The sequence below is a fragment of the Heterodontus francisci genome, chromosome 1 (genome assembly GCF_036365525.1).
Source record: "Heterodontus francisci isolate sHetFra1 chromosome 1, sHetFra1.hap1, whole genome shotgun sequence".
NCBI classification, from domain to species: Eukaryota; Metazoa; Chordata; class Chondrichthyes; order Heterodontiformes; family Heterodontidae; genus Heterodontus; species Heterodontus francisci.
The window spans coordinates 65279016-65303719 of record NC_090371.1 but is presented as its reverse complement, the minus strand read 5'-3'; the positions used below and the strand labels follow the sequence as shown (position 1 = coordinate 65303719).

Below are 24704 nucleotides of genomic sequence, written 5' to 3'. Positions count from 1 at the left end.
GCCAGCTCAGAGGGCAGTTAAGAGTCAACCACATTGCTGTGGGTCTGGAGTCGCATATTTGCCAGACTGGGTCAGGACAGCACATTCCTTCCCTGAAGGGCATTAGTGATCCAAATGAGTTTTATGACATTCCAGTACTTTAATGTTATTAATGAGACAAGGAGTTTATTCCAGATACATTAATTTTAATTTTAATTCCACCAGGTGTGATAGGATTTGAACACATGCTACCAAAGCATTAGTCCAGGCCAAATCACTGTCTCCAAGACCAAGGTTATGTTTTAGCCAGCACCAGACACACGCTATGAAGCACCAGACATAACTGTTGACGGCACCATCTCAAGGCTGTAGAAAAATTCTCATACCTTGGTAGTGTGCTCTCTAGGGATGCCACTATTGAAGAAGATGTCCATGCATGCATCCAAAAAGCAAGTTCTGCCTACGGCCGACAACATGGTCGTGTTTGGAAGCAGCATGGCATTAAGCTGAAGACTAAAATCAAACTCTACCAGGCCATTGTCCTTACCACCCTGCTGTATGGTGCAGAATCCTGGGTCTGCTATAGATGCCTCGTCAAAACTCTGGAACGTTTCTGCCTAAGAAACCTCAGGTCCATCATGAGCATTCAATGGCAGGACAAAAATCACAAACAATTAGGCCCTCCATGCTGGGCTCAACAGCATAGAGACCACCCTCCAGAAAATTCAACTTAGCTGGGCAGGCCATGTCTCCCACATGGATGATTGCAGAATCCCCAACAGATCTTATATAGGGAACTGTCTCAGGGAAAATGATATCAAGGTGGTCAGTGCAAGTGATATAAGGACACGCTAACAAAAGAGTCTTGCAAACTTTTGCATTGCAAACCACCCCTCTTGGGAAAATACTGTAGCCAACTGGCCCACGCGACGCCAACCACTGAAATCTTGCTCAGAATATTTCGAGGACCATCTATGTCATACTTGCAATATCCAGTGTGCCCAGAGGAAGGTCAGAGGTGGTGCAGCTGCAGAAGCTCCCCCAAGCACCAACAATGACAGTATGAATTGCCAATACTGTGGACATCCATACCGATCCTGCATCGGACTCTTCAGTCACGAGAGGACCCACAGAAGACGATGAAATCATTTACATCTTGGGCATACTCGAACAACGAGGAATCTACCATGAGTCCAGGCCTCCAGGTTACTAGTCCAGTAACATTACCACGATGCTGCCATCCCCTCGTAATAACTAGGATTAAGACCTTTTTGTGAGGGAAGAACAAAAGATTTGCAACTTAAGTTTTAGATGAATTGAATTGCACATATTGCAGGCAAGCTTCTCTTCCATTCAGGTGCTTAATATTTTTTAACAATTTGGTTGTGGTGCTTTACTTTCAATAAATATTTTCTAAGACAGGGATGGAAGAACTACTGTTTTGTTTAGGCTAAAGCAACATTGTAGGAAACATCAGACACATCACATGCGGATTTAACAACACCAAAGGAGACTTATAATAGTTTTTTTTTGATCCAGTATTTGAAGTCTGAAAAAGAAAATCCATCTGAAAAGAATGCTTGCATTCATTGAAGATATAACTTGAATGAAATGGTAACTGATTTTGTTGTCGCCGTTTTTCACAGAATTGGTTCATTCTTTGATTTCAGATCTTTGAAAATAAAGGTGCTATGATGGGATGTTCAAACCCTCATCCACACTGTCAGGTAAGCCTATTACACACTGGAATTAATAGATGCAAGATGCACAGTGACAGACCAGGTTATGCATCATTCATTTGGGTCATGAAGTGAATTAACCCTGATCTATTCCACAAGGATATTCAACATTCTGTTTTAGTACAAAGAAATATAGACTGAAACCAGTTTTTCTTTTAGAAGTGGGTAAGTGATTTTTTTTTGCGTGGGCTTCAGTGTTCTAATTTATTGTGTTGTAGTTCAGTAGCTGCCTGCTACAGTGTGCAAAACTGTATCATTTTAGGTTTCTTTTTGTTTCAGAGGTATGGGCGATACTGGAAAGGCTAGATTTATTGCCACCTCTAGTTGCCCTGAGAAGTTGGTGGTGATGGACTTGCTTAAACCACTGCAGGCCTTGAGGTGCTCCCACAATAGTGTTAGGTCGGGAATTCTAGGATTCTTATCAAATGACAGAGTGAATGAACAGTGATATATGTCCAAGTCAGGATGGTGTGTAACCATGAAGAGGAACTTGGAGGCAGTGGCTAAGGCTGATAGGATTAAACTCACCCCTCTTTTTGCAGGTGGAGAAATCCTGCTTGAAATGAGTTTGGTAGCTTTAATTCAGTTACAAGTGGTTGTTGGCCCATAACGTAAAATTTAGCCAAATTTGTGTGCCTTATAGAGGCTACAAAGATGACTATGTTGGAAATGTAAGTATTCCTGCTGTACAGGGGAGGGTGCTTTTCTGAGGTTAGGTTTAAAGTATATTTTTCAAGTGGCTTTTCTTCATGCATACATCTTAAACACAAGAGTTGAGAGGGTATTTCTTATCCCTGCCCACCTTGGGGCACTGGGGTGATTGTAGTGCCCCAGCAAAGCCTGAGAATTGGAATTGGGACTTGCTGATCTTAACCAGGCAGCATCCTTAATCACTCGACCATTGGTGAAGCTGTGGAAAACATGACCCTGTGTTTAATCAATGCCTGACCTGGGAGTGCTCGACATTGAGAAGGGATGCAAAATGTTGACATTATTTTGTGTCGTTAGCAGATGTAAATTATTTTTCCTTTAGAGGGATAATTAATAGTTTAAAGAAAAAATAGGTACATAAGTATTGGGGGGGAAATTCATTCACGTAATGCCTACACAGACTTGCCTCAATTCGCCAGGGCAGGCAGTACTGGGGGCTTTCACCGGCATTCTTCAGTGATTATGAATGAGGAGGGCTGCGCAGCTAATGGCCCGCAGTGCTGCCTGTCCCCAGGGAATTGACTTACATATGTGTAGCAACACAAGAAGCAGCGCTAGGTGAATGGATGTCTCCTCCTTTGTTAAAGTTGCTGAATGAAGCAATAAAGTGGTGCAAGTTGCGGTTTTCTTCAATTTTGTGATCTGATGAAATATAAAGTATTTATTTAACACGTCTGCCATTTCTTTATTCCTAATGAGCGCACATTCCGCTGTATCGCTCTGTCTTAATATTTGTAGCAACAATAACTTGTATTTATGTAGTGCCTTTAGCATTGTAAAATGTCTTAAAGCAGCTTCATCGGTGTTAGATGAAATTTGACACAAAGCCATGTAAGGAACTATTAGAACAAGTGACCAAAAGCTTGTCCAAAGAGATAGGAGTTGTAGAGACTTAGGAGGCTTAGGGAACAAAATCCAGATCTACGAACATACGAATTTGGAGCAGGAGTAGGCCCCTCGAGCCTGCTCCGCCATTCAATAAGTTCATGGCTGAACTGATTACTCCACATTTCCACCTACTCCACCCCCTTGCTTATCTCTCTGCCCACCTCCCTCGCTCTCTCTCCCTCCCCCACCTCTCGCTCTCTCTCCCTCCCCCACCTCTCGCTCTCTCTCCCTCCCCCACCTCTCGCTCTGTCTCCCTCCCCCCACCTCTCGCTCTGTCTCCCTCCCCCCACCTCTCGCTCTGTCTCCCTCCCCCCACCTCTCGCTCTGTCTCCCTCCCCCCACCTCTCGCTCTGTCTCCCTCCCCCCACCTCTCGCTCTGTCTCCCTCCCCCCACCTCTCGCTCTGTCTCCCTCCCCCCACCTCTCGCTCTGTCTCCCTCCCCCCACCTCTCGCTCTCCCTCCCCCCCCCACCTCCCTCTCTCTCTCCCTCCCCCCCCACCTTTCTCTCTCTCTCTCTCTCTCTCTCTCTCTCTCTCTCTCTCTCTCCCCGCCACCAGATCCCTCTCCCTCCACCCCCACAACCCCGTTGCCCTCTCTACCCCCGGCCTCCCACTGGTCTCTCTCTCACCCGTCTCTCTCTCTCCCCCCACATCCCCCTTCCGTCCATCGGTCTTCCCCCCCCCCCCCCCCCTCCACAACACTCTTTCCCCCTCTCCCTCCCCCGTCCCCCTCTCTCCCTCCCTCTCTCTGTCTCTCTTTTTTCTCTCTCACCATTAAATCATCTGGTGAAACAGTTTCATTTACAATCGACTCAATCATCCCAGAAGTTGTGCAGCGTCACTTCCGCCCTGCCGCTGGAAGCCGGATTATCTGCGCACGCGCAATGTGACCTGCCTGCCTAGGGCCTAGACAGCTGAAGACACGGCCACCAATGGTAGGGCAAAGGAAATCGGGGAGACCAGAATGAAGGAATACAGAGTTCTCTGAGGGTTGGAGGGCTTTAGGAGGTTACGGAGAGAGGGAGGGGTGAGGCATGCAGGGATTTGAACACCAGGATGAGCATTTTAAAATCAAGGTGTTGCTGGACTGGGAGGTGATGAGCACAGGGGTAATGAGTAATGGGACTTGGTGCAAGTTAGGATGCAGGCATCTGAGTTTTAGATGAACTGAAGTTTATGAATGGTGGAAGATGGGAGGCTGGCCAGGAGAACATTGGAATAATTGAATTGAAGGAAACAAAAGCATGGATGAGCTGCAGATGGGCGGAGGTGTCAGAATCTCTGCTCAGGGTCAAATAGACCCATGTAAAAACTTGTGAGCTTTGATACTGCGCGCAAATTTTCATATTCCTTTTTGCATCTCTTACTTCAGAGGGGTGATGCTAGAGGACTTAAAAATTACACATGCAATAAGTGAGATACAAGGCTCCTCCTGCCAGTACCTCTGGCTGTCTGGTCCTAACTCCATCAACATCCCTAGATGCCACCTCGGGTTGTCAGGAGATGCGGCACCTCAATATATTGAGTTACCTGGGATGGGTATCCGACCTCATAACTGTTCTGCTACCACACCTACATTCATCTATAACTGCAACATTGCCCAACTCTGCTCCTACCTCTCCTCACTGTTGTCAGAACCCTTGTCTACACCTTTTTATCACCTTGAGCCTCAGGTTCTCAATTGCTTACCTTGTCTGCTTTGCTGCCTCAACCTTCCACAAATAACAACTCACAGAATCACAGAATAATACAGTGCAGAAGAGGCCCTTCGGCCCATCGAGTCTGCACCAATGCATTAAAACACCTGACCTGTCTACCTAATCCCATTTGCCAGCACTTGGCCCATAGCCTTGAATGTTATGACGTGCCAAGTGCTCATCCAGGTACTTTTTAAAGGATGTGAGGCAACCCTCATCTACCACCCTCCCAGGCAGGGCATTCCAGACCATCACCATCCTCTGGGTAAAAAAGTTCTTCCTCAAATCCCCCTTAAACCTCCCACCCCTCACCTTAAACTTGTGACCCCTCGTAACTGACCCTTCAACTAAGGGGAACAGCTGCTCCCTATCCACCCTGTCCATGCCCCTCATAATCTTGTACACAAGATTCCAAAGACTCCAGGCCACATCCTCGTCCACTCAATACCCCATACTCTCATCACCCTATCTTCTCCATGTTTTCCTGACTCCCTATTTCCCCAGCAAATTACTTCAATATTCCCTTGATTTACTTTCAATTCCCTCCATTGTTTCACTCAGAATGCCTACACGCAGACTCAGCTGTTCTAACACCAAGTTACTCCTTGACCCCGGCTTCACGCTGAGTGCCTGCTCTATTAATCCTCCTGGAACTCCCTCTTTGTCTCCCACTGCCTTATCAGCTCCTTCCCTCCTTTCAAAAACCTTGACCTTTCTCTGTGACCATGCATCTGACCCTATCTTAATCTCTCTGTTTTTCCTTTCTCCCTCCTGCTCACTTCTCACTGTTTTATCTTCCTCAAACCAATTTCCTGGAGTGGAGGAATATTATAGAAACACAAGTTGCTTTTGTTTATGTTGATTAACCATAAAGCTAGCTAATAGATTAGGTTTTCAGAATTTCTAAATTTCCAGCTATTAATATCTCAGTAATCCTGTATTGTCTAATGAACTAATCATTGATTAATTACTCACATGCTGATTTTACAGTTTTCTGGGAACCCTGGAATGAGATCCCTAAAACACTGGTAAATATCCCAGAATCCTATGTAATGCAAACAGAATTCGACTTGTTCATTCACTATAAATCAATGGTTCATAGATTAAACACCAGGTGGCAGTATGGTCCCATTTTTGGCAAGCATGCTGGCAAGGGGAAAAAGAACTTCCATTTAAGAAATTACTATTTTCTGTAAATGACCTGTCTTTAATGTTGAATTATTAGCTTTAGAGATGGAAAAAGCAGCAGTGGAACAAGCAGGAAGCCGCTGTATTCCAAAAACAGACTGGAGAAAAGTAAGTGTAGAGTATAACACAGGATAAAAAAAAATGTAGCCATTGTTTATTTGGGGTACTGTAGAATTTCCAAGCAATTTATGAACAGTGTTACGGCCAGGTGAGGAGGGGTTCTCAGGCTCCCCTTTCCACTCTTCTCTGGTTTGACCGCAATGGGCTTTATCCTTTTTTAACACGGTGATTGAACTTAACTACCTCAGTGAGCGCTTGCTCCTGTTCCTCTAATATAATTGCCAAAGAACCAATCAGATGGGTTTTCTTGAGTTCAAAAAAGAAAGATATAAGTTTATTACTCTTAACACTCTAAACCAGTTAAAATTACTAAAAATATGCTATGCATTCATGTACTCATTCACACGAGAGTGACACATGCACGCACACAAATAGATTACAGAAGGAAAACAGAGTTGGGTGGTTGGAGTTGAGTCAGGAATAAATGGAACTTAAATACTGAATCTCAGTCCCAGAGTCCTCAGCTGAATGTGTAGTCCTGAAGTCCTCGCTGGGCCATGTGCACGGTTGTGGACTTGCTTCTCAGGTTCCGGAAGGCAGAAGAGAGGGTTCGATCCTTGTCCCCTAGTTGTTGGTGGTGGTGGTCTGTAGGCTGGAGCCTTTACCAGTTGTAGCCGGGGCTTCTCTGGATCTTTACTGGAGAGAGAGAGAGCTGCTGTGTGGATGGATTCTCAGTTACTGTTCTCTGCTTTCTGAGTGACAAAGCTTCGTCTCTCCAGAGCTGCACAGCAGTCACATGACATTCCCAAACACCTTTGTGTTTTTAATGAGGTCCTTCTGGTAGCTTCTCTGATATTCAAGGCTTTACTGCGACACCGACCACTCCCTGGTGTGCAGCAAGGTTAGACTCAGACCAAAGAAGTTGCATCATTCCAAGCAGAAGGGCCACCCGCGCATCAACACGAGCAGAATTTCTCACCCACAGCTGTTACAAAAATTTCTAAATTCACTTGTAACAGCCCTTCAGAACACTCCCACAGGGGATGCTGAGACCAAGTGGGCCCACATCAGAGACGCCATCTATGAGTCAGCTTTGACCACCTACGGCAAAAGTGCGAAGAGAAATGCAGACTGGTTTCAATCTCATAATGAAGAGCTGGAACCTGTCATAGCCGCTAAGCGCATTGCACTGTTGAACTACAAGAAAGCCCCCAGCGATTTAACATCCGCAGCACTTAAAGCAGCTAGAAGTACTGCACAAAGAACAGCTAGGCGTTGCGCAAACGACTACTGGCAACACCTATGCAGTCATATTCAGCTGGCCTCAGACACCGGAAACATCAGAGGAATGTATGATGGCATGAAGAGAGCTCTTGGGCCAACCATCAAGAAGATCGCCCCCCTCAAATCTAAATCGGGGGACATAATCACTGACCAACGCAAACAGATGGACCGCTGGGTTGAGCACTACCTAGAACTGTTCTCCAGGGAGAATGCTGTCACTGAGACTGCCCTCAATGCAGCCCAGCCTCTACCAGTCATGGATGAGCTGGACATACAGCCAACCAAATCGGAACTCAGTGATGCCATTGATTCTCTAGCCAGCGGAAAAGCCCCTGGGAAGGACAGCATTACCCCTGAAATAATCAAGAGTGCCAAGCCTGCTATACTCTCAGCACTACATGAACTGCTATGCCTGTGCTGGGACGAGGGAGCAGTACCCCAGGACATGCGCGATGCCAATATCATCACCCTCTATAAAAACAAAGGTGACCGCGGTGACTGCAACAACTACCGTGGAATCTCCCTGCTCAGCATAGTGGGGAAAGTCTTTGCTCGAGTCGCTCTGAACAGGCTCCAGAAGCTGGCCGAGCGCGTCTACCCTGAGGCACAGTGTGGCTTTCGTGCAGAGAGATCGACCATTCGCTGTTCTCCCTTCGTCAGATACAGGAGAAATGTGAACAACAGATGCCCCTCTACATTGCTTTCATTGATCTCACCAAAGCCTTTGACCTCGTCAGCAGATGTGGTCTCTTCAGACTGCTAGAAAAGATCGGATGTCCACCAAAGCTACTAAGTATCATCACCTCATTCCATGACAATATGAAAGGCACAATTCAACATGGTGGCTCCTCATCAGAGCCCTTTCCTATCCTGAGTGGTGTGAAACAGGGCTGTGTTCTCGCACCCACACTTTTTGGGATTTTCTTCTCCCTGCTGCTTTCACATACGTTCAAATCCTCTGAAGAAGGAATTTTCCTCCACGCAAGATCAGGGGGCAGGTTGTTCAACCTTGCCCGTCTAAGAGCGAAGTCCAAAGTACGGAAAGTCCTCATCAGAGAACTCCTCTTTGCTGACGATGCTGCTTTAACATCTCACACTGAAGAGTGCCTGCAGAGTCTCATCGACAGTTTTGCGGCTGCCTGCAATGAATTTGGCCTAACCATCAGCCTCAAGAAAACGAACATCATGGGGCAGGACGTCAGAAATGCTCCATCCATCAATATTGGCGACCACGCTCTGGAAGTGGTTCAAGAGTTCACCTACCTAGGCTCAACTATCACCAGTAACCTGTCTCTAGATGCAGCAATCAACAAGCGCATGGGTAAGGCTTCCACTGCTATGTCCAGACTGGCCAAGAGAGTGTGGGAAAATGGCGCACTGACACGGAACACAAAAGTCCGAGTGTATCAGGCCTGTGTCCTCAGTACCTTGCTCTACGGCAGCGAGGCCTGGACAACGTATGCCAGCCAAGAGCGACGTCTCAATTCATTCCATCTTCGCTGCCTTCGGAGAATACTTGGCATCAGGTGGCAGGACTATATCTCCAACACAGAAGTCCTTGAAGCGGCCAACACCCCCAGCTTATACACACTACTGAGTCAGCGGCGCTTGAGATGGCTTAGCCATGTGAGCCGCATGGAAGATGGCAGGATCCCCAAAGACACGTTGTACAGCGAGCTCGCCACTGGTATCAGACCCACCGGCCGTCCATGTCTCCGCTATAAAGACGTCTGCAAACGCGACATGAAATCGTGTGACATTGATCACAAGTCGTGGGAGTCAGTTGCCAGCATTCGCCAGAGCTGGCGGGCAGCCATAAAGACAGGGCTAAATTGTGGCGAGTCGAAGAGACTTAGTAGTTGGCAGGAAAAAAGACAGAGATGCAAGGGGAGAGCCAACTGTGCAACAGCCCCGACAAACAAATTTCTCTGCAGCACCTGTGGAAGAGCCTGTCACTCCAGAATTGGCCTTTATAGCCACTCCAGGCGCTGCTTCACAAACCACTGACCACCTCCAGGCGCGTATCCATTGTCTCTCGAGATAAGGAGGCCCAAAAGAAAAAGACCCCTCAAGCTGTGTGGTCACACTTTGTGGGGGTTGGCTCTTTCAAAGTCAGTGGGTGTCGATGGCTCCTGACGACAGTGTTGATAAAGCCATTTCATGTAATTTAATCAGAGAGCACACCATTGGTCTGGCTAGGTTGAATCAGTCATGCTGTCTCCAGTCTAATCCTTTGGTGTTCACATGTAAATTTCAGTGGCCATCTTGGTTGCCAGGTTACTCTTTTACTGGAAATTCTTACAAATAATTTTTTGTTAAAGTCTCAGGCAAGGTTCCAACTGATGAAATTAATATTTCCCATTTGGCATGTAGGGTTTTCATTACAACAGAAATAGAGAAAAGCATGCACATATTTCCACTTTCACTAAAAGTGAACAAAACAAAACATTTAACTTTACTTATTTGTATTTGTAGGAAGCCACTTTAAAAATAATTTTAACCATTTATAATCTGTTGCCTGGAGTGGGTTTCAATAATTCAAAGGGATAAATGAACAAAATAGTCTGCCTTGTGCCTTTCTTTTTATTATAAAGCTTGTCAAGTAGAATTGTTATCCATACAAGGGCTGCAGCAGTTCAAGGGAAAGGTCTCACACCATCGCCTTAGGGCAGCTAGGGTTTGACAATAAATGTGCTTTGCTAGTGTTGTCTACATCCTGAGAACAAACAGAATTCTGTTCCTATTTAATGTGACTATCAATGAAGCAGAGGTTTAGTTTAGTTTAGAGATACAGCACTGAAACAGGCCCTTCGGCCCACCGAGTCTGTGCCGACCATCAACCACCCATTTATACTAATCCTACACTAATTCCATAGTCCTACCACATCCCCACCTGTCCCTATATTTCCCTACCACCTACCTGTACTAGGGGCAATTTATAATGGCCAATTAACCTATCAAACCAGCAAGTCTTTGGCATGTGGGAGGAAACTGGAGCACCCGGAGGAAACCCACGCAGACACAGGGAGAACTTGCAAACTCCACACAGGCAGTACCCACTATTGAACCCGGGTTGCTGGAGCTGTGAGGCTACGGTGCTAACCACTGCGTCACTGTGCCGGTTGATTAGTGTGACTTTAAAAGAGGAGCCATATTTGAATAATCATATTTTACCATAAGTCAACACAGAATACATTCTAGGAAGGAAGCCATCCTTGACTGGTCTGGTCTCTATATGACTCCAGTCCCATACCAATGTGGTTGGCTCTTGAATGCCCTCTGCAATGGTCTAGCAAGCGCCTCAGTTGTATCAAACTGCTACAATAGAGGATTAGAAGAGTAAAACTGGACCGACCACTCGGCTTCGACCTCGGCATTGCATTTGGACACGATGAAAATACACCCAGCCCAGCTGACCCTGCAAAATGTTACAGCTGGGAGAGCTGTCCCACAGATCAGCCTGACAATCATACTCCCAGAATCATACCTTTCAGCCAACATCCCAGACTCCTTCGCCACCATCTCTGGAAGGACATACCCATGCAGTCAGGAGGGAGTCCTCGACATTGACTCCAGGCCTCCATAGGTCTCATGGCACCAGGTCAAACGTTTGTAAGAAAACCTCCTGTTTATTACCACTTACCACCCTCCCTCACCTGATGAATCAATCCTCCTCCATGTTGAGTACCACTTGGAGGAAGCACTGAGAGTAACAAGGGCACAGAATGTACTCTGGGTGAAGGACTTCAACATTCATCATCAAGAGCAGAAGAGAAGCACTGATTCATCAGCTGAGGAAGGGAAGTAGGTGGTAATCAACAGGAGGTTTTCTTGTGTATGTTTGACCTGATGCCAGGAAACTTCATTGACTCCAGACTCTATGTTGAAGGATAAAGCTGCCAGACTGGGCTTGTGGCAGGTGGTGAGTGAACCAACCAAGAGGGAAAAACATACTTGATCTTGTCCTTACCAATCTATGCGAGTGGTGGGAGTGACCACTGCACAGTCCTTGAAGAGACTAAGTTCCATCTGCACACTGAGGGCACGCTCCAACTTGTCCTATGTCACTGTGCTAATTGGGATAGATTAAGATTAGATCTAGCAGCTCAAAGGTGGGCATCCATAAGGCACTGTGGACCATTAGCAGCAACAGAATTGTATTTTCCAACAGTCTGTTTGCTGGTAATTGCACAGTGTTCAGTTCCATTTGTAATTCCTCAGGTAGCGAAGTAGTCCATACCTGTATGCAGCTAGTCATAAGACCACAACCAGGCGTGGTCTGATAAAATGTAAGTGACATTTGTGCCACACAATTGCCAGGCAATGATAACTGTCTCCAACAAGAGAATCTAATCACCTCCCCTTGACATTCAATGGTGTTACCGTCATCTAATTCTCCCACCATCCTTCGATTCACCAGTGACCAGAAATTCAACTGGACCAGCTCCATAAAAGCATTGGCTACTGGAGCATGTCAGAGGCTAGATATTCAACAGTGAGTGGATCATCTCCTGACTTCCTAAAGTCTCCCCACTACCTGTAAGGCACAAGGCAGGTGCGTGATGGTATACTCTCCACTTGATTTTGGCACTCAAGAAGTTCAGCATTAGGGCAAAGCAATCCCCTTGAGCAGTCCATCCAATACCTTAAACATCCATTCCCTCCACTACTGGTGCACAGTGGCTGCAGTATCTATTATCTGCAGCTGCACTGCAGCAACTTGCCAAGTCTTTGACAGCACCTCCCAAACCCATGAACTGTACCACCCAGAATGACAAACGCAACAATTGCATGGAAATGCAATAATCTCCAAATTCCCCTTCAAGTCACATACCGGGCTGAATTTTATTTGCGCGCAGCACATTGCAGCAGCGGCGTTCAGACATAGAAACCCTGCCACTGAGCCCCCATGATATTTCGCACAGGGGCTCATTTAAATGATGGAGTAGAGGGGGCGGCCGCTCCGTCCCCGGCAATGGCGTCCGGCGCCACCTCACAGGCGCTGGCGCCATTTTTAAAGGGCTTCAAGCCCTTAGCATAGATTTGAATTTTTAAAGGTTTAACACTGGTCATTTTATTAAAAAAAATATTAAAAGCTGGAGGCCCTTTCCCAAGCCCCACAATGTTTTTTTTTATTGGCTGACACGAATAAAATCTAGTTCAGTCCCAACCCAAACTTTCCCCCCCAACCTCTTCACATTTGCCCTTCAACCCTTCCCACCATCCCCACAGCCAATAAGAATTGTTTTACCTGCTCCAACCCCCCCACCCCCGGCCCTGATAATTTCAGTCCTTCCCCCTCCCCACCAGTGTCCCGCCTTGGAACTCCAAATGTATTTCCGAAGGCGCACGAGTTGCAGCTGGTGGCCGTAAAATCGGCCTGGGACAGGTAAGTTAATTAGCATTTTGTTTTCATTAATTATGTAAAAGAAGGCACTGCCGCTTGGCCGCACCGAGGCCTCGCTGCCGCCGGTAAAATGCGGTGAGGCCTTCTTGGCGTCAGGGGTCGTGGTGGGCCACTCCCGCAAGCATTTTATTGGCACCCTCCCCCACCCCGCCACGACCCCCGATGTCGAGTGGCTGGTAAAATTCAGCCCACCATCCTGACTTAGACATATATCACTGTTCCTTCATCATTGCCTGGAGACCCTACACCACATGGACTCCAATGGTTCAGGAAGAAAGCTCACCAACTTTAGCAAGGGCCACGAGGGATGGGCAATAAATGCCGGCCTTGCTAGCGATACCCATATCCCACAAATGAATAAAAAGTTAAAAATGTGAATGTCTTTTATATTTTAAAGAGTAATATACAGTGATTGATTCACACGCCAGAGGGAGCCTGTGAGCTGTTTCTCCACCAGATTCTGTTGCTAAGACTAATTCAAAACTACCTGCTTTAGTGACTGAGAATGACTGTGCTATAACTTCTATTGGAATTCCCATGTTCCGTGGCCGTGTACAGATACAAGAAGGAATTTCTGTGAGCTTCCATTTCTGTGGCCAGACCAGGTAATGACAGAATGACTCATCCCTTTGGCAAGGGAACCCAGAACACGGAGACGTGAACCTTAACATTAGAACCAAGTGGATTAAAAGCAAATACAAAAAACAAATGCTTTCATATAAAGGGCTCTGAGCGTAGAATATACTGTAGCAGAAGGCCAAAGATGCAGAATCAATTTGAGGTGGTTAAAAGTGGCAATAATGCTCTTACAATACATTCATATAGCACCTGGAACATAGATCAAGTCTCTCAGCAGTTCAAAGATGCGGGGAAAATGGAACTCGAGCCAAGGAACGAAAAATTAGATAGAGGTAATCGAAGACTTGGTCAGAGATTAAGGAGGTTCTTGAAGGAGGAATAGGAGGTGGGGGGGGGTGGGGTGGTGGGGTGGCCTAGTTAGGGAGTTCCAGAGCATGGGGTCTATGTGGCTAAAGGCATATTTATCGGGGGGGCGGCCAGGGGGGTGGTGGTGAGGTGAGTGGAAGATGCATAGGAAACTCGAGTCAAAGGATTCGAGCATTGATGGTTGCATTGGAGCTGGTTGTTAGATTGAGAGGAGCGAGTTGATGGAGGGATTAGACTGGGAACCGGTGTAGGTCTTCCAGGTTGTGGATGATAAGAAAATGAGACTTAGCTCATATCAGGGTGCAAGCAACTGTCTGGAGAATGCAGAGGGTGGTTACTCAGCAAGGAGAACGTTGGAGTACTTTAATCTCTAAGTGACAAAAGCATATATGATGATTTTCGCATTGGATAGGCTGAGGCAGGGTGGAGAAAGGCAATGTTATGGGCATGGAAGTAGCAGGGAGTTATTGTGATAGAGAGGATAAGGGGTCAGAAACTGAGCTCAAGGTCACACAAGATGCTGAGGCTGCAAACAGTCTGCTTCAGTCTGAGACAAAAGATGGGGAAGGGGATGGAATCAGCGGCAAGCATATATAGTCAGGAGCGAGGGCTGAAGATGATGGTTTTGGTTTTTCCAGTTCTTAGCTGGAGGCTGTGTTCCTAAGTTCCACAAAGTGCTCCAGTGGCCGTATTGATTGTTTTCCTGAAATTTTGAGAATCTCAGCAGTCATTTTCCTTATGTACAGTATTCAGCCCTATATCATTCTTTGGCGAGTTGAACTGAGAATAAAAGAGGGAGAAAAGGGAATGGACCAAATAAAAAACAAAAATCAATAAATTCAACAAAAATTAATAAGGATATCAACTAAAATGCAGAAGAAATTGGACAAATGAAGTATGCAGCCGTATGAAGAAGCAAAGACTGAAGAGAAGAAGGAACTGCAAGAAAATGAGAAAAACAGTATGAATATTTGAGAGCAATTCAAAAAGACCTTAAAGTAGTGAAAAGAAATATAGCTGGAAATATACAGCAAAACAAGAAGCTTCTAGAAGAGAGAAATGGGTTCATGTTTGTTGAGACACTTTTAGCAGGACATTGGAAATGGATGTAATTCTTTTGGAAACAATTAAGCCTGGAGCTAGTATTGTTTTTTTGGTTGTTTTCTACTTGTGTATACATGCAAGGGAACAGCATGTGTACAAGAAAGGTCCAAACAAGATACGGAACCAAGGTTTATGTTGGCTGTTGGTCTGCTCTGTAGAGAGACTTTAAACAACTTTTTAAATACTCCCCTATGAATGAACCTATTTTTGCGAACTATTTACTGAATCTCTGTAAATCTAATTTTAGATGAGTACTTTCTGTTCAAAGTATTTCTCCAATCTCCATTTGACTGTAATCAATCTTTGTTAAAGCAGTTTTGTTTTTGTTGCTACACAGAGACCTACCATTATGGCGTCCATTGATTTCAGTAGGGCCACTGCTTTGGACCAGTATATTGCTGGTCCACCATTGACATGTTGTTCTCCCTTCGTCAGATACAGGCGAAATGCCGGGAACAACAGATGCCCCTCTACGTTGCTTTCATAGATCTCACCAAAGCCTTTAATCTCGTCAGCAGACATGGTCTCTTCAGACTACTAGAAAAGATCGGATGTCCACCAAAGCTACTAAGTGTCATCACCTCATTCCATGACAAAATGAAAGGCACAATTCAGCATAGCAGTGCCTCATCAGACCCCTTTCCTATCCTGAGTGGCGTGAAATAGGGCTGTGTTCTCGCACCTACGCTGTTTGGGATCTTCTTACTGCTGCTCTCACATGCTTTCAAGTCTTCAGAAGAAGGAATTTTCCTCCACACAAGATCAGATGGCAGGTTGTTCAACTGTGCCCGTCTTAGAGCAAAGACCAAAGTACAGAAAGTCCTCATCAGGGAACTCCTCTTTGCTGACGATGCTGCATTAACATCTCACACAGAAGAGTGTCTGCAGAGACTCGTCAACAGGATTGCGGCTGCCTGCAACGAATTTGGCCTAACTATCAGCCTCAAGAAAACGAACATCATGGGACAGGACGTCAGAAATGCTCCATCCATCAATATCGGCAACCATGCTCTGGAAGTGATTCAAGAGTTCACCTACCTAGGCTCAACTATCACCAGCAACCATTCTCTCGATGCAGAAATCAACAAGTGCATGGGAAAGACGTCCGCTGCTATGTCCAGACTGGCCAAGAGAGTGTGGGAAAATGGCACACTGACACGGAACACAAAAGTCTTGAGTGTTTCAAGCCTGTGTCCTCAGTACCTTTCTCTACGGCAGCGAGGTACGTCAGCCAAGAGCGATGTCTCAACTCATTCCATCTTCGCTGCCTCCGGAGAATCCTTGGCATCAGGTGGCAGGACCGTATCTCCAACGCAGAAGTCCTTGAGGCGGCCAACATCCCCAGCATATATACCCTACTGAGCCAGCAGCGCTTGAGATGGCTTGGCCATGTGAGCCACATGGAAGATGGCAGGATCCCCAAGGATGCATTGTACAGCGAGCTCATCACTGGTATCAGACCCACCGGCCATCCACGTCTCCGCTTTAAAGACGTCTGCAAACGCGACATGAAATCCTGTGACATTGATCACAAGTCATGGGAGTCAGTTGCCAGTGGTCGCCAGAGCTGGCAGACAGCCATAAAGGCGGGCTAAAGAATGGCAAGTCGAAGAGACTTAGCAGTTGGCAGAAAAAAAGACAGAAATACAATGAGAGAGCCAACTGTGTAACAGCCCCGACAACCAATTTTATCTGCAGCGCCTGTGGAAGAGTCTGTCACTCTAGAATTGGCCTTTATAGCCACTCCAGGCACTGCTTCACAAACCACTGACCACCTCTAGGCGCTTACCCATTGTCTTTCGAGACAAGGAGGCCAAAGAAGAAGAAAAAGACTGCTATGGATCAGTATATTGCTGATCTGGGACTGCCCAGTGCTGGAAACCTATTGACCAGCTGAGCATGGAGTAGTACCCAGCTGGTAATACATGTTTTTTTCGTGGATTTGGCCGGCCCCAGCTTGGCTTTCTGACAAGTCTGAAATGCCAGCTTCCATTAAAGAAACAGAAATTGTCCTGCACAGGCTGACAAATAGAAATATATCCCATTCTAATAGTCTTCTTAAGAAACCTAGCAAAGCCCCCCACCCCAAATGTTACAGTTCTTCACTGTGATAATGTATATATTTTCCTCCATGTGCTGGTGTGAAAGACCTCCGGGAACTCCGTTGTAGGAATGTGAGGGGGTGCGTACTCTATCTTCTGAAATAAAATGCAGATCCTTCGTGTGTGTGTGTGTGTAAGTGCACGCTTTTGATGCACCTGGATAGCTTCATGTCTGCACGGATCTCGAGTGCACCTGGATATCATCACACATAGGAAATTACTTACTTCAAAGTCTCTAATTTAATTTAACAGATCCACATGTAACTTTTTAGGTTAGTGTTAAGTTTCCGGGGATAGAATCTACAGAACAGAAACTGAATTCATCAGAAGTTAATCTAACATGATGTTGAAAGAAATACAAAAAGGACCAAATTAATAAAGGATTTTATTTCCAACATAAATTCTTTTCTTAAAAGAGACTTTCCAGCCTACCTAATTGTAAGATTTGTTTTATTCACCCCTCTGCCTGTCATTTAATGTGCTTTTCTTTTTTAAAAAAAGAAAGTGCATCTTTCCACAGCCAAATGTGTGTCAATCTGGCAGTCAATCTGGTGCCAGCTCTTTGCCAATATGGCTGTTTCTCAAGAGGGTGACTAAGTGATTTATTGGTCTTTCTCATCTCCTGATCTGACTGGAAATTTATCAAGTATGACCAAGAGTTTGAGTCCTGACACTGTTGTGGCACAGTTGTATGTCACCACAATTGCCAGTCAGTTCTTATTTATCTTTTAAATGCTCAAATCTTGTTCTAGTACATGAATAGGAAAAGCTTAGCTCTTTTTTGAATAGTGTACTTTTATGAAGGATCAAAATGTCACTGGTGAAATTAGTCAGTTATATTTGATCTTCAGATATCTTCACCACCTAACATATTTGTTTGGTTTATATTTGACTGTTTTTCACAGGAGAATTATTTTTACATCTTTTAGGTGTGGGCTAGTACCTACCTTCCCAATGAGCCAAGAATAGCCAATCAGACACAACGGGACCATTACATCAGCCATGGACTGCCAATGTTGGTGGAGTATGCCAAGTTGGAATCTCAAAAAAAGGTGTTTTTTTAATTTTTTGGTGGATTCTATGTATGAATAGCATTTTGTCTTTTTTTTGTTAGATGTGACTTTAAGTGCACATTTCCTTCACTTTATTTCCTATGGATATTATAGTGTAATGAGGCTGAAAGAATGGATGGAGTTCAGTTGAGTAGTAGCTTTCATCCCAGGAAAATGGGCATATGCTCAGTAATTTAACTGTGCTTGTAAATTGTTCTTACTCCATGCTATTAGTGTGTGTAGGCTTACGTCATGGTTTATTTCAGATATTGCTTCCCTGCATGTATTCTTGTCGACCAAATGTGAAATGATGTAATCATCTGTCGCAGTCCTTTTGTTTGTATTGCATTCTGTTTCTACTATTTTTTAAAAATCCAATTGCCTATGCTGCCAAAATCCTGAATACTTATTTACCCATTGTATGTGAATACATTTTTTTCCCTCAAGCTGCTCTGAGTCAGCATACAGGTGACTTGTTTTTGGATATTATGTCAGCTTTACTATATAACTGGATAGTGAGCAGTGTACAAGAGAGAACTTGCCCCTGGATTGTGTGGGACTCTGGCCGGAATTTTATGGTGGGCGGACGGGAGCCGGCCTCCGACGTAAAAGTCGGTGGCGAACCCCCTTCCGCCTCGCCTGGGGATCCGTTCTGTATTTTACGGGTCCGCAGGCTTTAATTGTTCCGAGGCAGAACTTCCACCCGCTTGAGGGAGGAAGTCCCACCTCATTGAGCTGCTGGCAAATCAGCGGGCTGGCAGTTCTTAGTTCCAGCAGCGCCACTGGGAGCAGTGGCCACTGCTGGGACTGCAGCCCAGCGTGCACAGAAGATGCCTCAGAGCTGGGAAGACAGGTAAAGTTTGGTTGCCTCGCCAGGGGTAATCGGTCAGGCGGGAGCAGGTCGGGAAAGCCTCCCGGAGCCTCCCACTCCATTTTATGCCACCATCCCACTCATTGGGGGTAGCATAAAATTCCAGCCTCTGTTTCCTCATCATCTCTGTGAAAGCCATAACTCCCTTTTCAGCTCGACATGATCAGTGGTATGACTTGGACAGAAAGCTTGCTGTGAGGGGACTCTGCTCTTTATTTTCCATTATTTTCTTCCTCTCTGAAAGATGCTGATTTTTATTCTGGGATACGGGCCTGTAGATTCTAGATACTTTCTGATAATTAGGACATTCATTCATGTGCAAGTAGACGGTGTCCCTTTTTAAAAAATGAGAATTGCTACATTGATAAATTATTTGGCACTAATTTAACCCTAACTTCCTTGACAATAAATTAGTTACTAACTGATGTGAAGTCCAGATTTAGTACCCAAAGTGCCGGTCTCTTACAGATCTGTGCTCAATCAGAAATCAATTACTAATTAGAATGGACAGATTACTTCTGTAATTGGATCATGGTCTTCTTGCTGAAGCAGCTGGGATGGATGTAATGCCTTCATCCGATCCACTCGTTTAAATCCTTTTCTGTGGAAGACTTAACATGGTTATGATAAATTAAGACACGGTGCATGTTGTTCACGGCCGTGGCTCAGTTAGTATAGATAGTGTGGAAAATTTACGAAGAAAGTCTTGAATTTGTTCAGCATCTCTGACAGCAAGAAGCTGAAGGCACATATTTGAGAGCAAGTGGGGCTGCCTTTCAGATATTTTGTTTCCTGTTGAAAGGAGCTCTAGTTTTTCAGCAACAAAGTCAAATATTAAGCAAGGTTGCAATTTATTTAAGGATATGGAATTTTAGGCAGAAAATACTAATGTGTTAATAGTTTTTGGGATTGTATACCTTTTTCTACTTAAGATAGGAATCACTTAGGTTCAGAAATTGATTTCTCCCATGTATTTGTGTACAAACAAGGATACAGTTATAAAATTTATACAAGTTTGTGTTTAAAGAACTTTATGTTCTGCATCTGTTCAAGAAACTGATTTTCTTTTTAAGTCAAAACCAAGTTATTGAAATTCACACAGACCGGGTGGCCTGGAATTTCCTGAAAACTTAAGACAATGGAACCATGGAGAGTACGGCACAAAAGACTGATTTATACTACACTCAAATTTCCACAATGCTTTATGTCAATTCCATGAAATCTACACTGAAAATCTCAGTCAATAGCCCCACCCCCATGCAAAACTGCAATGTACGCAAATATCCAAAATTTTCGCCAGTTCTGAGCAGGCTGTAAATTTACACCTAAAATCTTAGGCACAACAGGACCCAAATGATATTTCTGGTGTTTGAAGATGATTTTTCTTTTTCAACAATTATTTTGTTTCTCCTCCCTGAGACCTGCAATGTATTTTCTGTATCTTTGAATACATTTTTATGGCATCAAAATCAAAGCTCATTTCCCGGCGGAGCAGCAGGAGAAGGTAGCGACTCTTCGGTGGGTGAGTGAAGGCATCAGGAGCTGTGTTTTTGAAAGTAAGTACTTACTGTTTTACTTACTGTTTTCCTTGTCTTTGAGTTTCTTTTGGCGCCGGAGGAACCGGAAGCTGGTCGGCAGCGAGGACTCCTGGGCAGGTATTTTCCTTAAAGGTGCGGAGCTCCGTGGACTCGGCCTCATTTCCCGGCGGAGCAGCAGGAGAAGGTAGCGACTCTTCGGTGGGTGAGTGAAGGCATCAGGAGCTGTGTTTTGAAAGTAAGTACTTACTGTTTTACTTACTGTTTTCCTTGTCTTTGAGTTTCTTTTGGCGCCGGAGGAACCGGAAGCTGGTCGGCAGCGAGGACTCCTGGGCAGGTATTTTCCTTAAAGGTGCGGAGCTGAGTAAACCCGAGCCACTACACATGTAGTGTCTCCCACCCATCCTCCTCCTCTAACCTAATAATAAGACCCTTTTTACCCTCCTCCTCTAACCAAAAAGGACTGAGCAGGTAAGCTATTTACTGTTTTTGTTAATATCTATAGTTGTACTTAACTAAGGGGTAATTGAATAAAAGAAATGGCAGCCAGTGTAGTGTATTGCTCCTCCTGCAGTATGTTCGAGGTGAGGGGAACCTCCGGTGACCCTGCCGACTTCACCTGCTGGAAGTGCATCCGTCTCCAGCTCCTATCAGACCGTGTTAGGGAATTGGAGCTGGAGCTGGATGAACTGAGGATCATTCGGGAAGCTGAGGGGTTGATAGATAGAAGCTACACGGAGGTCGTTACTCCACAAATCAAAGGCAGCTGGGTAACAGTTAGAGGTGGGAAGAGGTCAGTGCAGGGATCTCCTGTGGTCGTTCCCCTCAACAACAAGTATACAGTTTTAGATACTGTTGGGGGGGACGGCCTATCGGGGGCAGGCTGCAGTGACCGGGCCTCTGGCACGGGGTCCTGCACTGTGGCTCAGAAGGGAAGGAGGGAGAATGGGAGAGCACTAGTCATCGGGGACTCGATGGTGAGGAGTACGGACAGGCGGTTCTGTGGGCGCAGGCGAGACGCACGGATGGTTTGTTGCCTCCCTGGTGCCAGGGTCCGTGATGTTTGTGATCGCGTCTTCAGGATCCTTAAAGGGGAGGGGGAGCAGCCAGAGGTCGTGGTGCACATTGGCACCAACGACGTAGGAAGGAAGGGTGGCACAGATGTTAGAAGTGAGTTTAGGGAGTTAGGCTGGAAGCTGAAAGCTCGGACGGACAGAGTTGTTATCTCTGGTTTGTTGCCGGCGCCACGTGATAGTGAGGCTAGGAATAGGGAGAGAGCACAGCTGAACACGTGGCTGCAGGAATGGTGTAGGAGGGAGGGCTTCCAGTTCTTGGATAATTGGACTGCATTCTGGGGAAGATGGGACCTGTTCAAACAGGACGGGCTGCATCTGAACCAGAGGGGCACCAATATCCTGGGAGGGAGGTTTGCTAGTACTGTTCGGGAGGGTTTAAACTAGTTTGGGAGGGGGATGGGAACCGGACTTGTAATCCAGGGACCAGTGGGTCCACTCAGAAAGACCAAGAGTGTAGTGAGGTATTGGGGAAGGTAGCACTGTCACAGAGGACAGATGGGCACGGAGAAGGGTTAAAGTGCGTATACTTCAACGCAAGAAGCATCAGGAATAAGGTGAGTGAATTGAAGGCGTGGATGGGCACTTGGGACTACGATGTTGTGGCCATCACTGAAACGTGGATAGGTGAGGGGGAGGAATGGTTTTTGGAGGTACCTGGTTATAGATGTTTTCATAAGATTAGGAATGGTGGTAAAAGAGGTGGGGGGGTGGCATTGTTAGTTAGAAATAGTGTAACAACTGCTGAAAGAATTTTCGAGGAGGATCTGCCGACTGAGGCACTGTGGGTTGAGGTCAGGAACAGGAAAGGAGCAGTCACCTTGATGGGAGTTTTCTATAGGCCCCCCAATAGCAGCAGGGAGGTGGAAGAGCAGATTGGGAAACAGATTTTGGAAAGGAGCAGAAGTCACAGGGTAGTAATTATGGGGGATTTCAACTTCCCAAATATTGATTGGCAACTCTTTAGATCGAATAGTTTGGATGGGGTAGTGTTTGTGCAGTATGTCCAGGAAGCTTTTCTGACTCAGTATGTAGATTGCCCGACCAGAGGGGAGGCAATATTGGATTTGGTACTAGGTAATGAACCAGGGCAAGTGATAGAGCTGTTGGTGGGCGAGCACTTTGGAGATAGTGATCACAATTCTGTAGCATTCACTGTGGTAATGGAGAGGGATAGGTATGTGCAACAGGGCAAGGTTTACAATTGGGGGAAGGGTAGATATGATGCTGTCAGGCAGGAACTGAGGAGCATAAGTTGGGAGCATATGCTGGCAGGGAAGGGCACGGTCGAAATGTGGAACTTTTTCAAGGAGCAGATAGTAGGGGCCATTGATAAGCATGTCCCTGTCAGACAGGGAAGGGATGGTCATGTGAGGGAACCGTGGTTGACAAGAGAGGTTGAGAGTCTTGTTAGGAAGAAGAAGGATGCGTATATAAAGTTGAGGAAAAAGGGCACAGGCATAGCTCTGGAGGGATACAAGATGGCCAGGAAGGATCTGAAGAAAGGGATTAGGAGAGCTAAGAGAGGGCATGAAAAATGCTTGGCGGGTAGGATAAAAGAAAACCCCAAGGCCTTTTACGCGTATGTCAGAAATATGAGGATGACTAGGGGGACCGTAGGTCCGGTCAAGGACAATAGCGGGAGACTGTGTGTTGAGCCGGAAGAGATAAGTGAGGTTTTGAATGAGTACTTCTCTTCGGTATTTACGAATGAGAAGGGGTGTATTACTGAAGAGGACGGTGTGAAACAGACTGGTAAGCTCGAGGAAGTGCTCGTTAGGAGGGAAGATGTGTTGGGGTTTTTGAATAACTTGAAGATAGACAAGTCTCCCGGGCCTGACGGGGTATATCCAAGGATGTTATGGGAAGCAAGGGATGTAATTGCAGAGCCGCTGGCAATGATCTTTTCATCTTCTCTGCTGACGGGGGTGGTACCAGGTGATTGGAGGGTGGCAAATGTTGTGCCCCTGTTCAAGAAAGGGAATAGGAACAACCCTGGGAATTACAGGCCAGTTAGTCTTACTTCGGTGGTAGGCAAGTTGATGGAAAAGGTGCTGAGGGATAGGATTTCTGAGCATCTGGAAAGACACTGCTTGATTCGGGACAGTCAGCACGGTTTTGTGAGGGGTAGGTCTTGCCTCACAAGCCTGATTGAATTCTTTGAGCAGGTGACCAAGCAAGTGGATGAGGGTAAACCAGTGGATGTGGTGTACATGGATTTTAGTAAGGCATTTGATAAGGTCCCCCATGGTAGACTTATGGAGAAAGTCAGGAGGCATGGGATAGTGGGGAATGTGGCCAGTTGGATTAAGAATTGGCTAACTGATAGAAGGCAGAGAGTGGTCTTAGATGGTAAATACTCAGCCTGGAGCCCAGTTACCAGTGGCGTGCCGCAGGGATCAGTTCTGGGTCCTCTCCTGTTTGTGATTTTTATTAACGACTTGGATGAGGAAGTCGAAGGGTGGGTCAGTAAATTTGCAGATGATACAAAGGTTGGTGGAGTTGTGGATACCGAGGAGGGCTATTGTCGTCTGCAAAGGGACTTGGATAGGTTGCAGTGCTGGGCTGAAAAGTGGCAGATGGAGTTTAACCCTGAAAAGTGTGAGGTCGTCCATTTTGGAAGGACAAACATGAATGCAAAATACTGGGTTAACGGTAGGGTTCTTGGGCATGTGGAGGAGCAGAGAGACCTTGGGGTCTATGTGCATAGATCATTGAAAGTTGCAACTCAAGTGGATAGGGCTGTGAAGAAGGCATATGGGGTGTTAGCGTTCATTAGCAGAGGGATTGAATTTAAGAGCCGTGAGGTGATGATGCAGCTGTACAGGACCTTGGTAAGGCCTCATTTGGAGTACTGTGTGCAGTTCTGGTCGCCTCATTTTAGGAAGGATGTGGAAGCCTTGGAGAGGGTGCAGAGGAGATTTACCAGGATGTTGCCTGGAATGGAGAATAAGTCTTACGAGGAAAGGCTGAACATTCTAGGCCTCTTCTCATTAGAAAGGAGAAGGATGAGGGGTGACATGATAGAGGTTTATAAGATGATCAGGGGAATAGATAGGGTAGACAGTCA

At 45.8% G+C, this 24704-nt stretch overlaps 1 protein-coding gene across 3 annotated transcripts in view; it reads left to right on the top strand.

Moving 5' to 3' along the window:
* galt (galactose-1-phosphate uridylyltransferase) overlaps positions 1-24704 on the top strand; it is a 93643-nt gene that overhangs the window by 42673 nt on the left and 26266 nt on the right. For all 3 annotated transcript variants that reach the window (XM_068031373.1, XM_068031366.1, XM_068031355.1), the window contains 2 exons: positions 1650-1706; positions 18033-18155. In XM_068031373.1, the coding sequence (XP_067887474.1) occupies positions 1650-1706; positions 18033-18155 (180 nt within the window). The remainder of the gene's footprint in view (positions 1-1649; positions 1707-18032; positions 18156-24704) is intronic.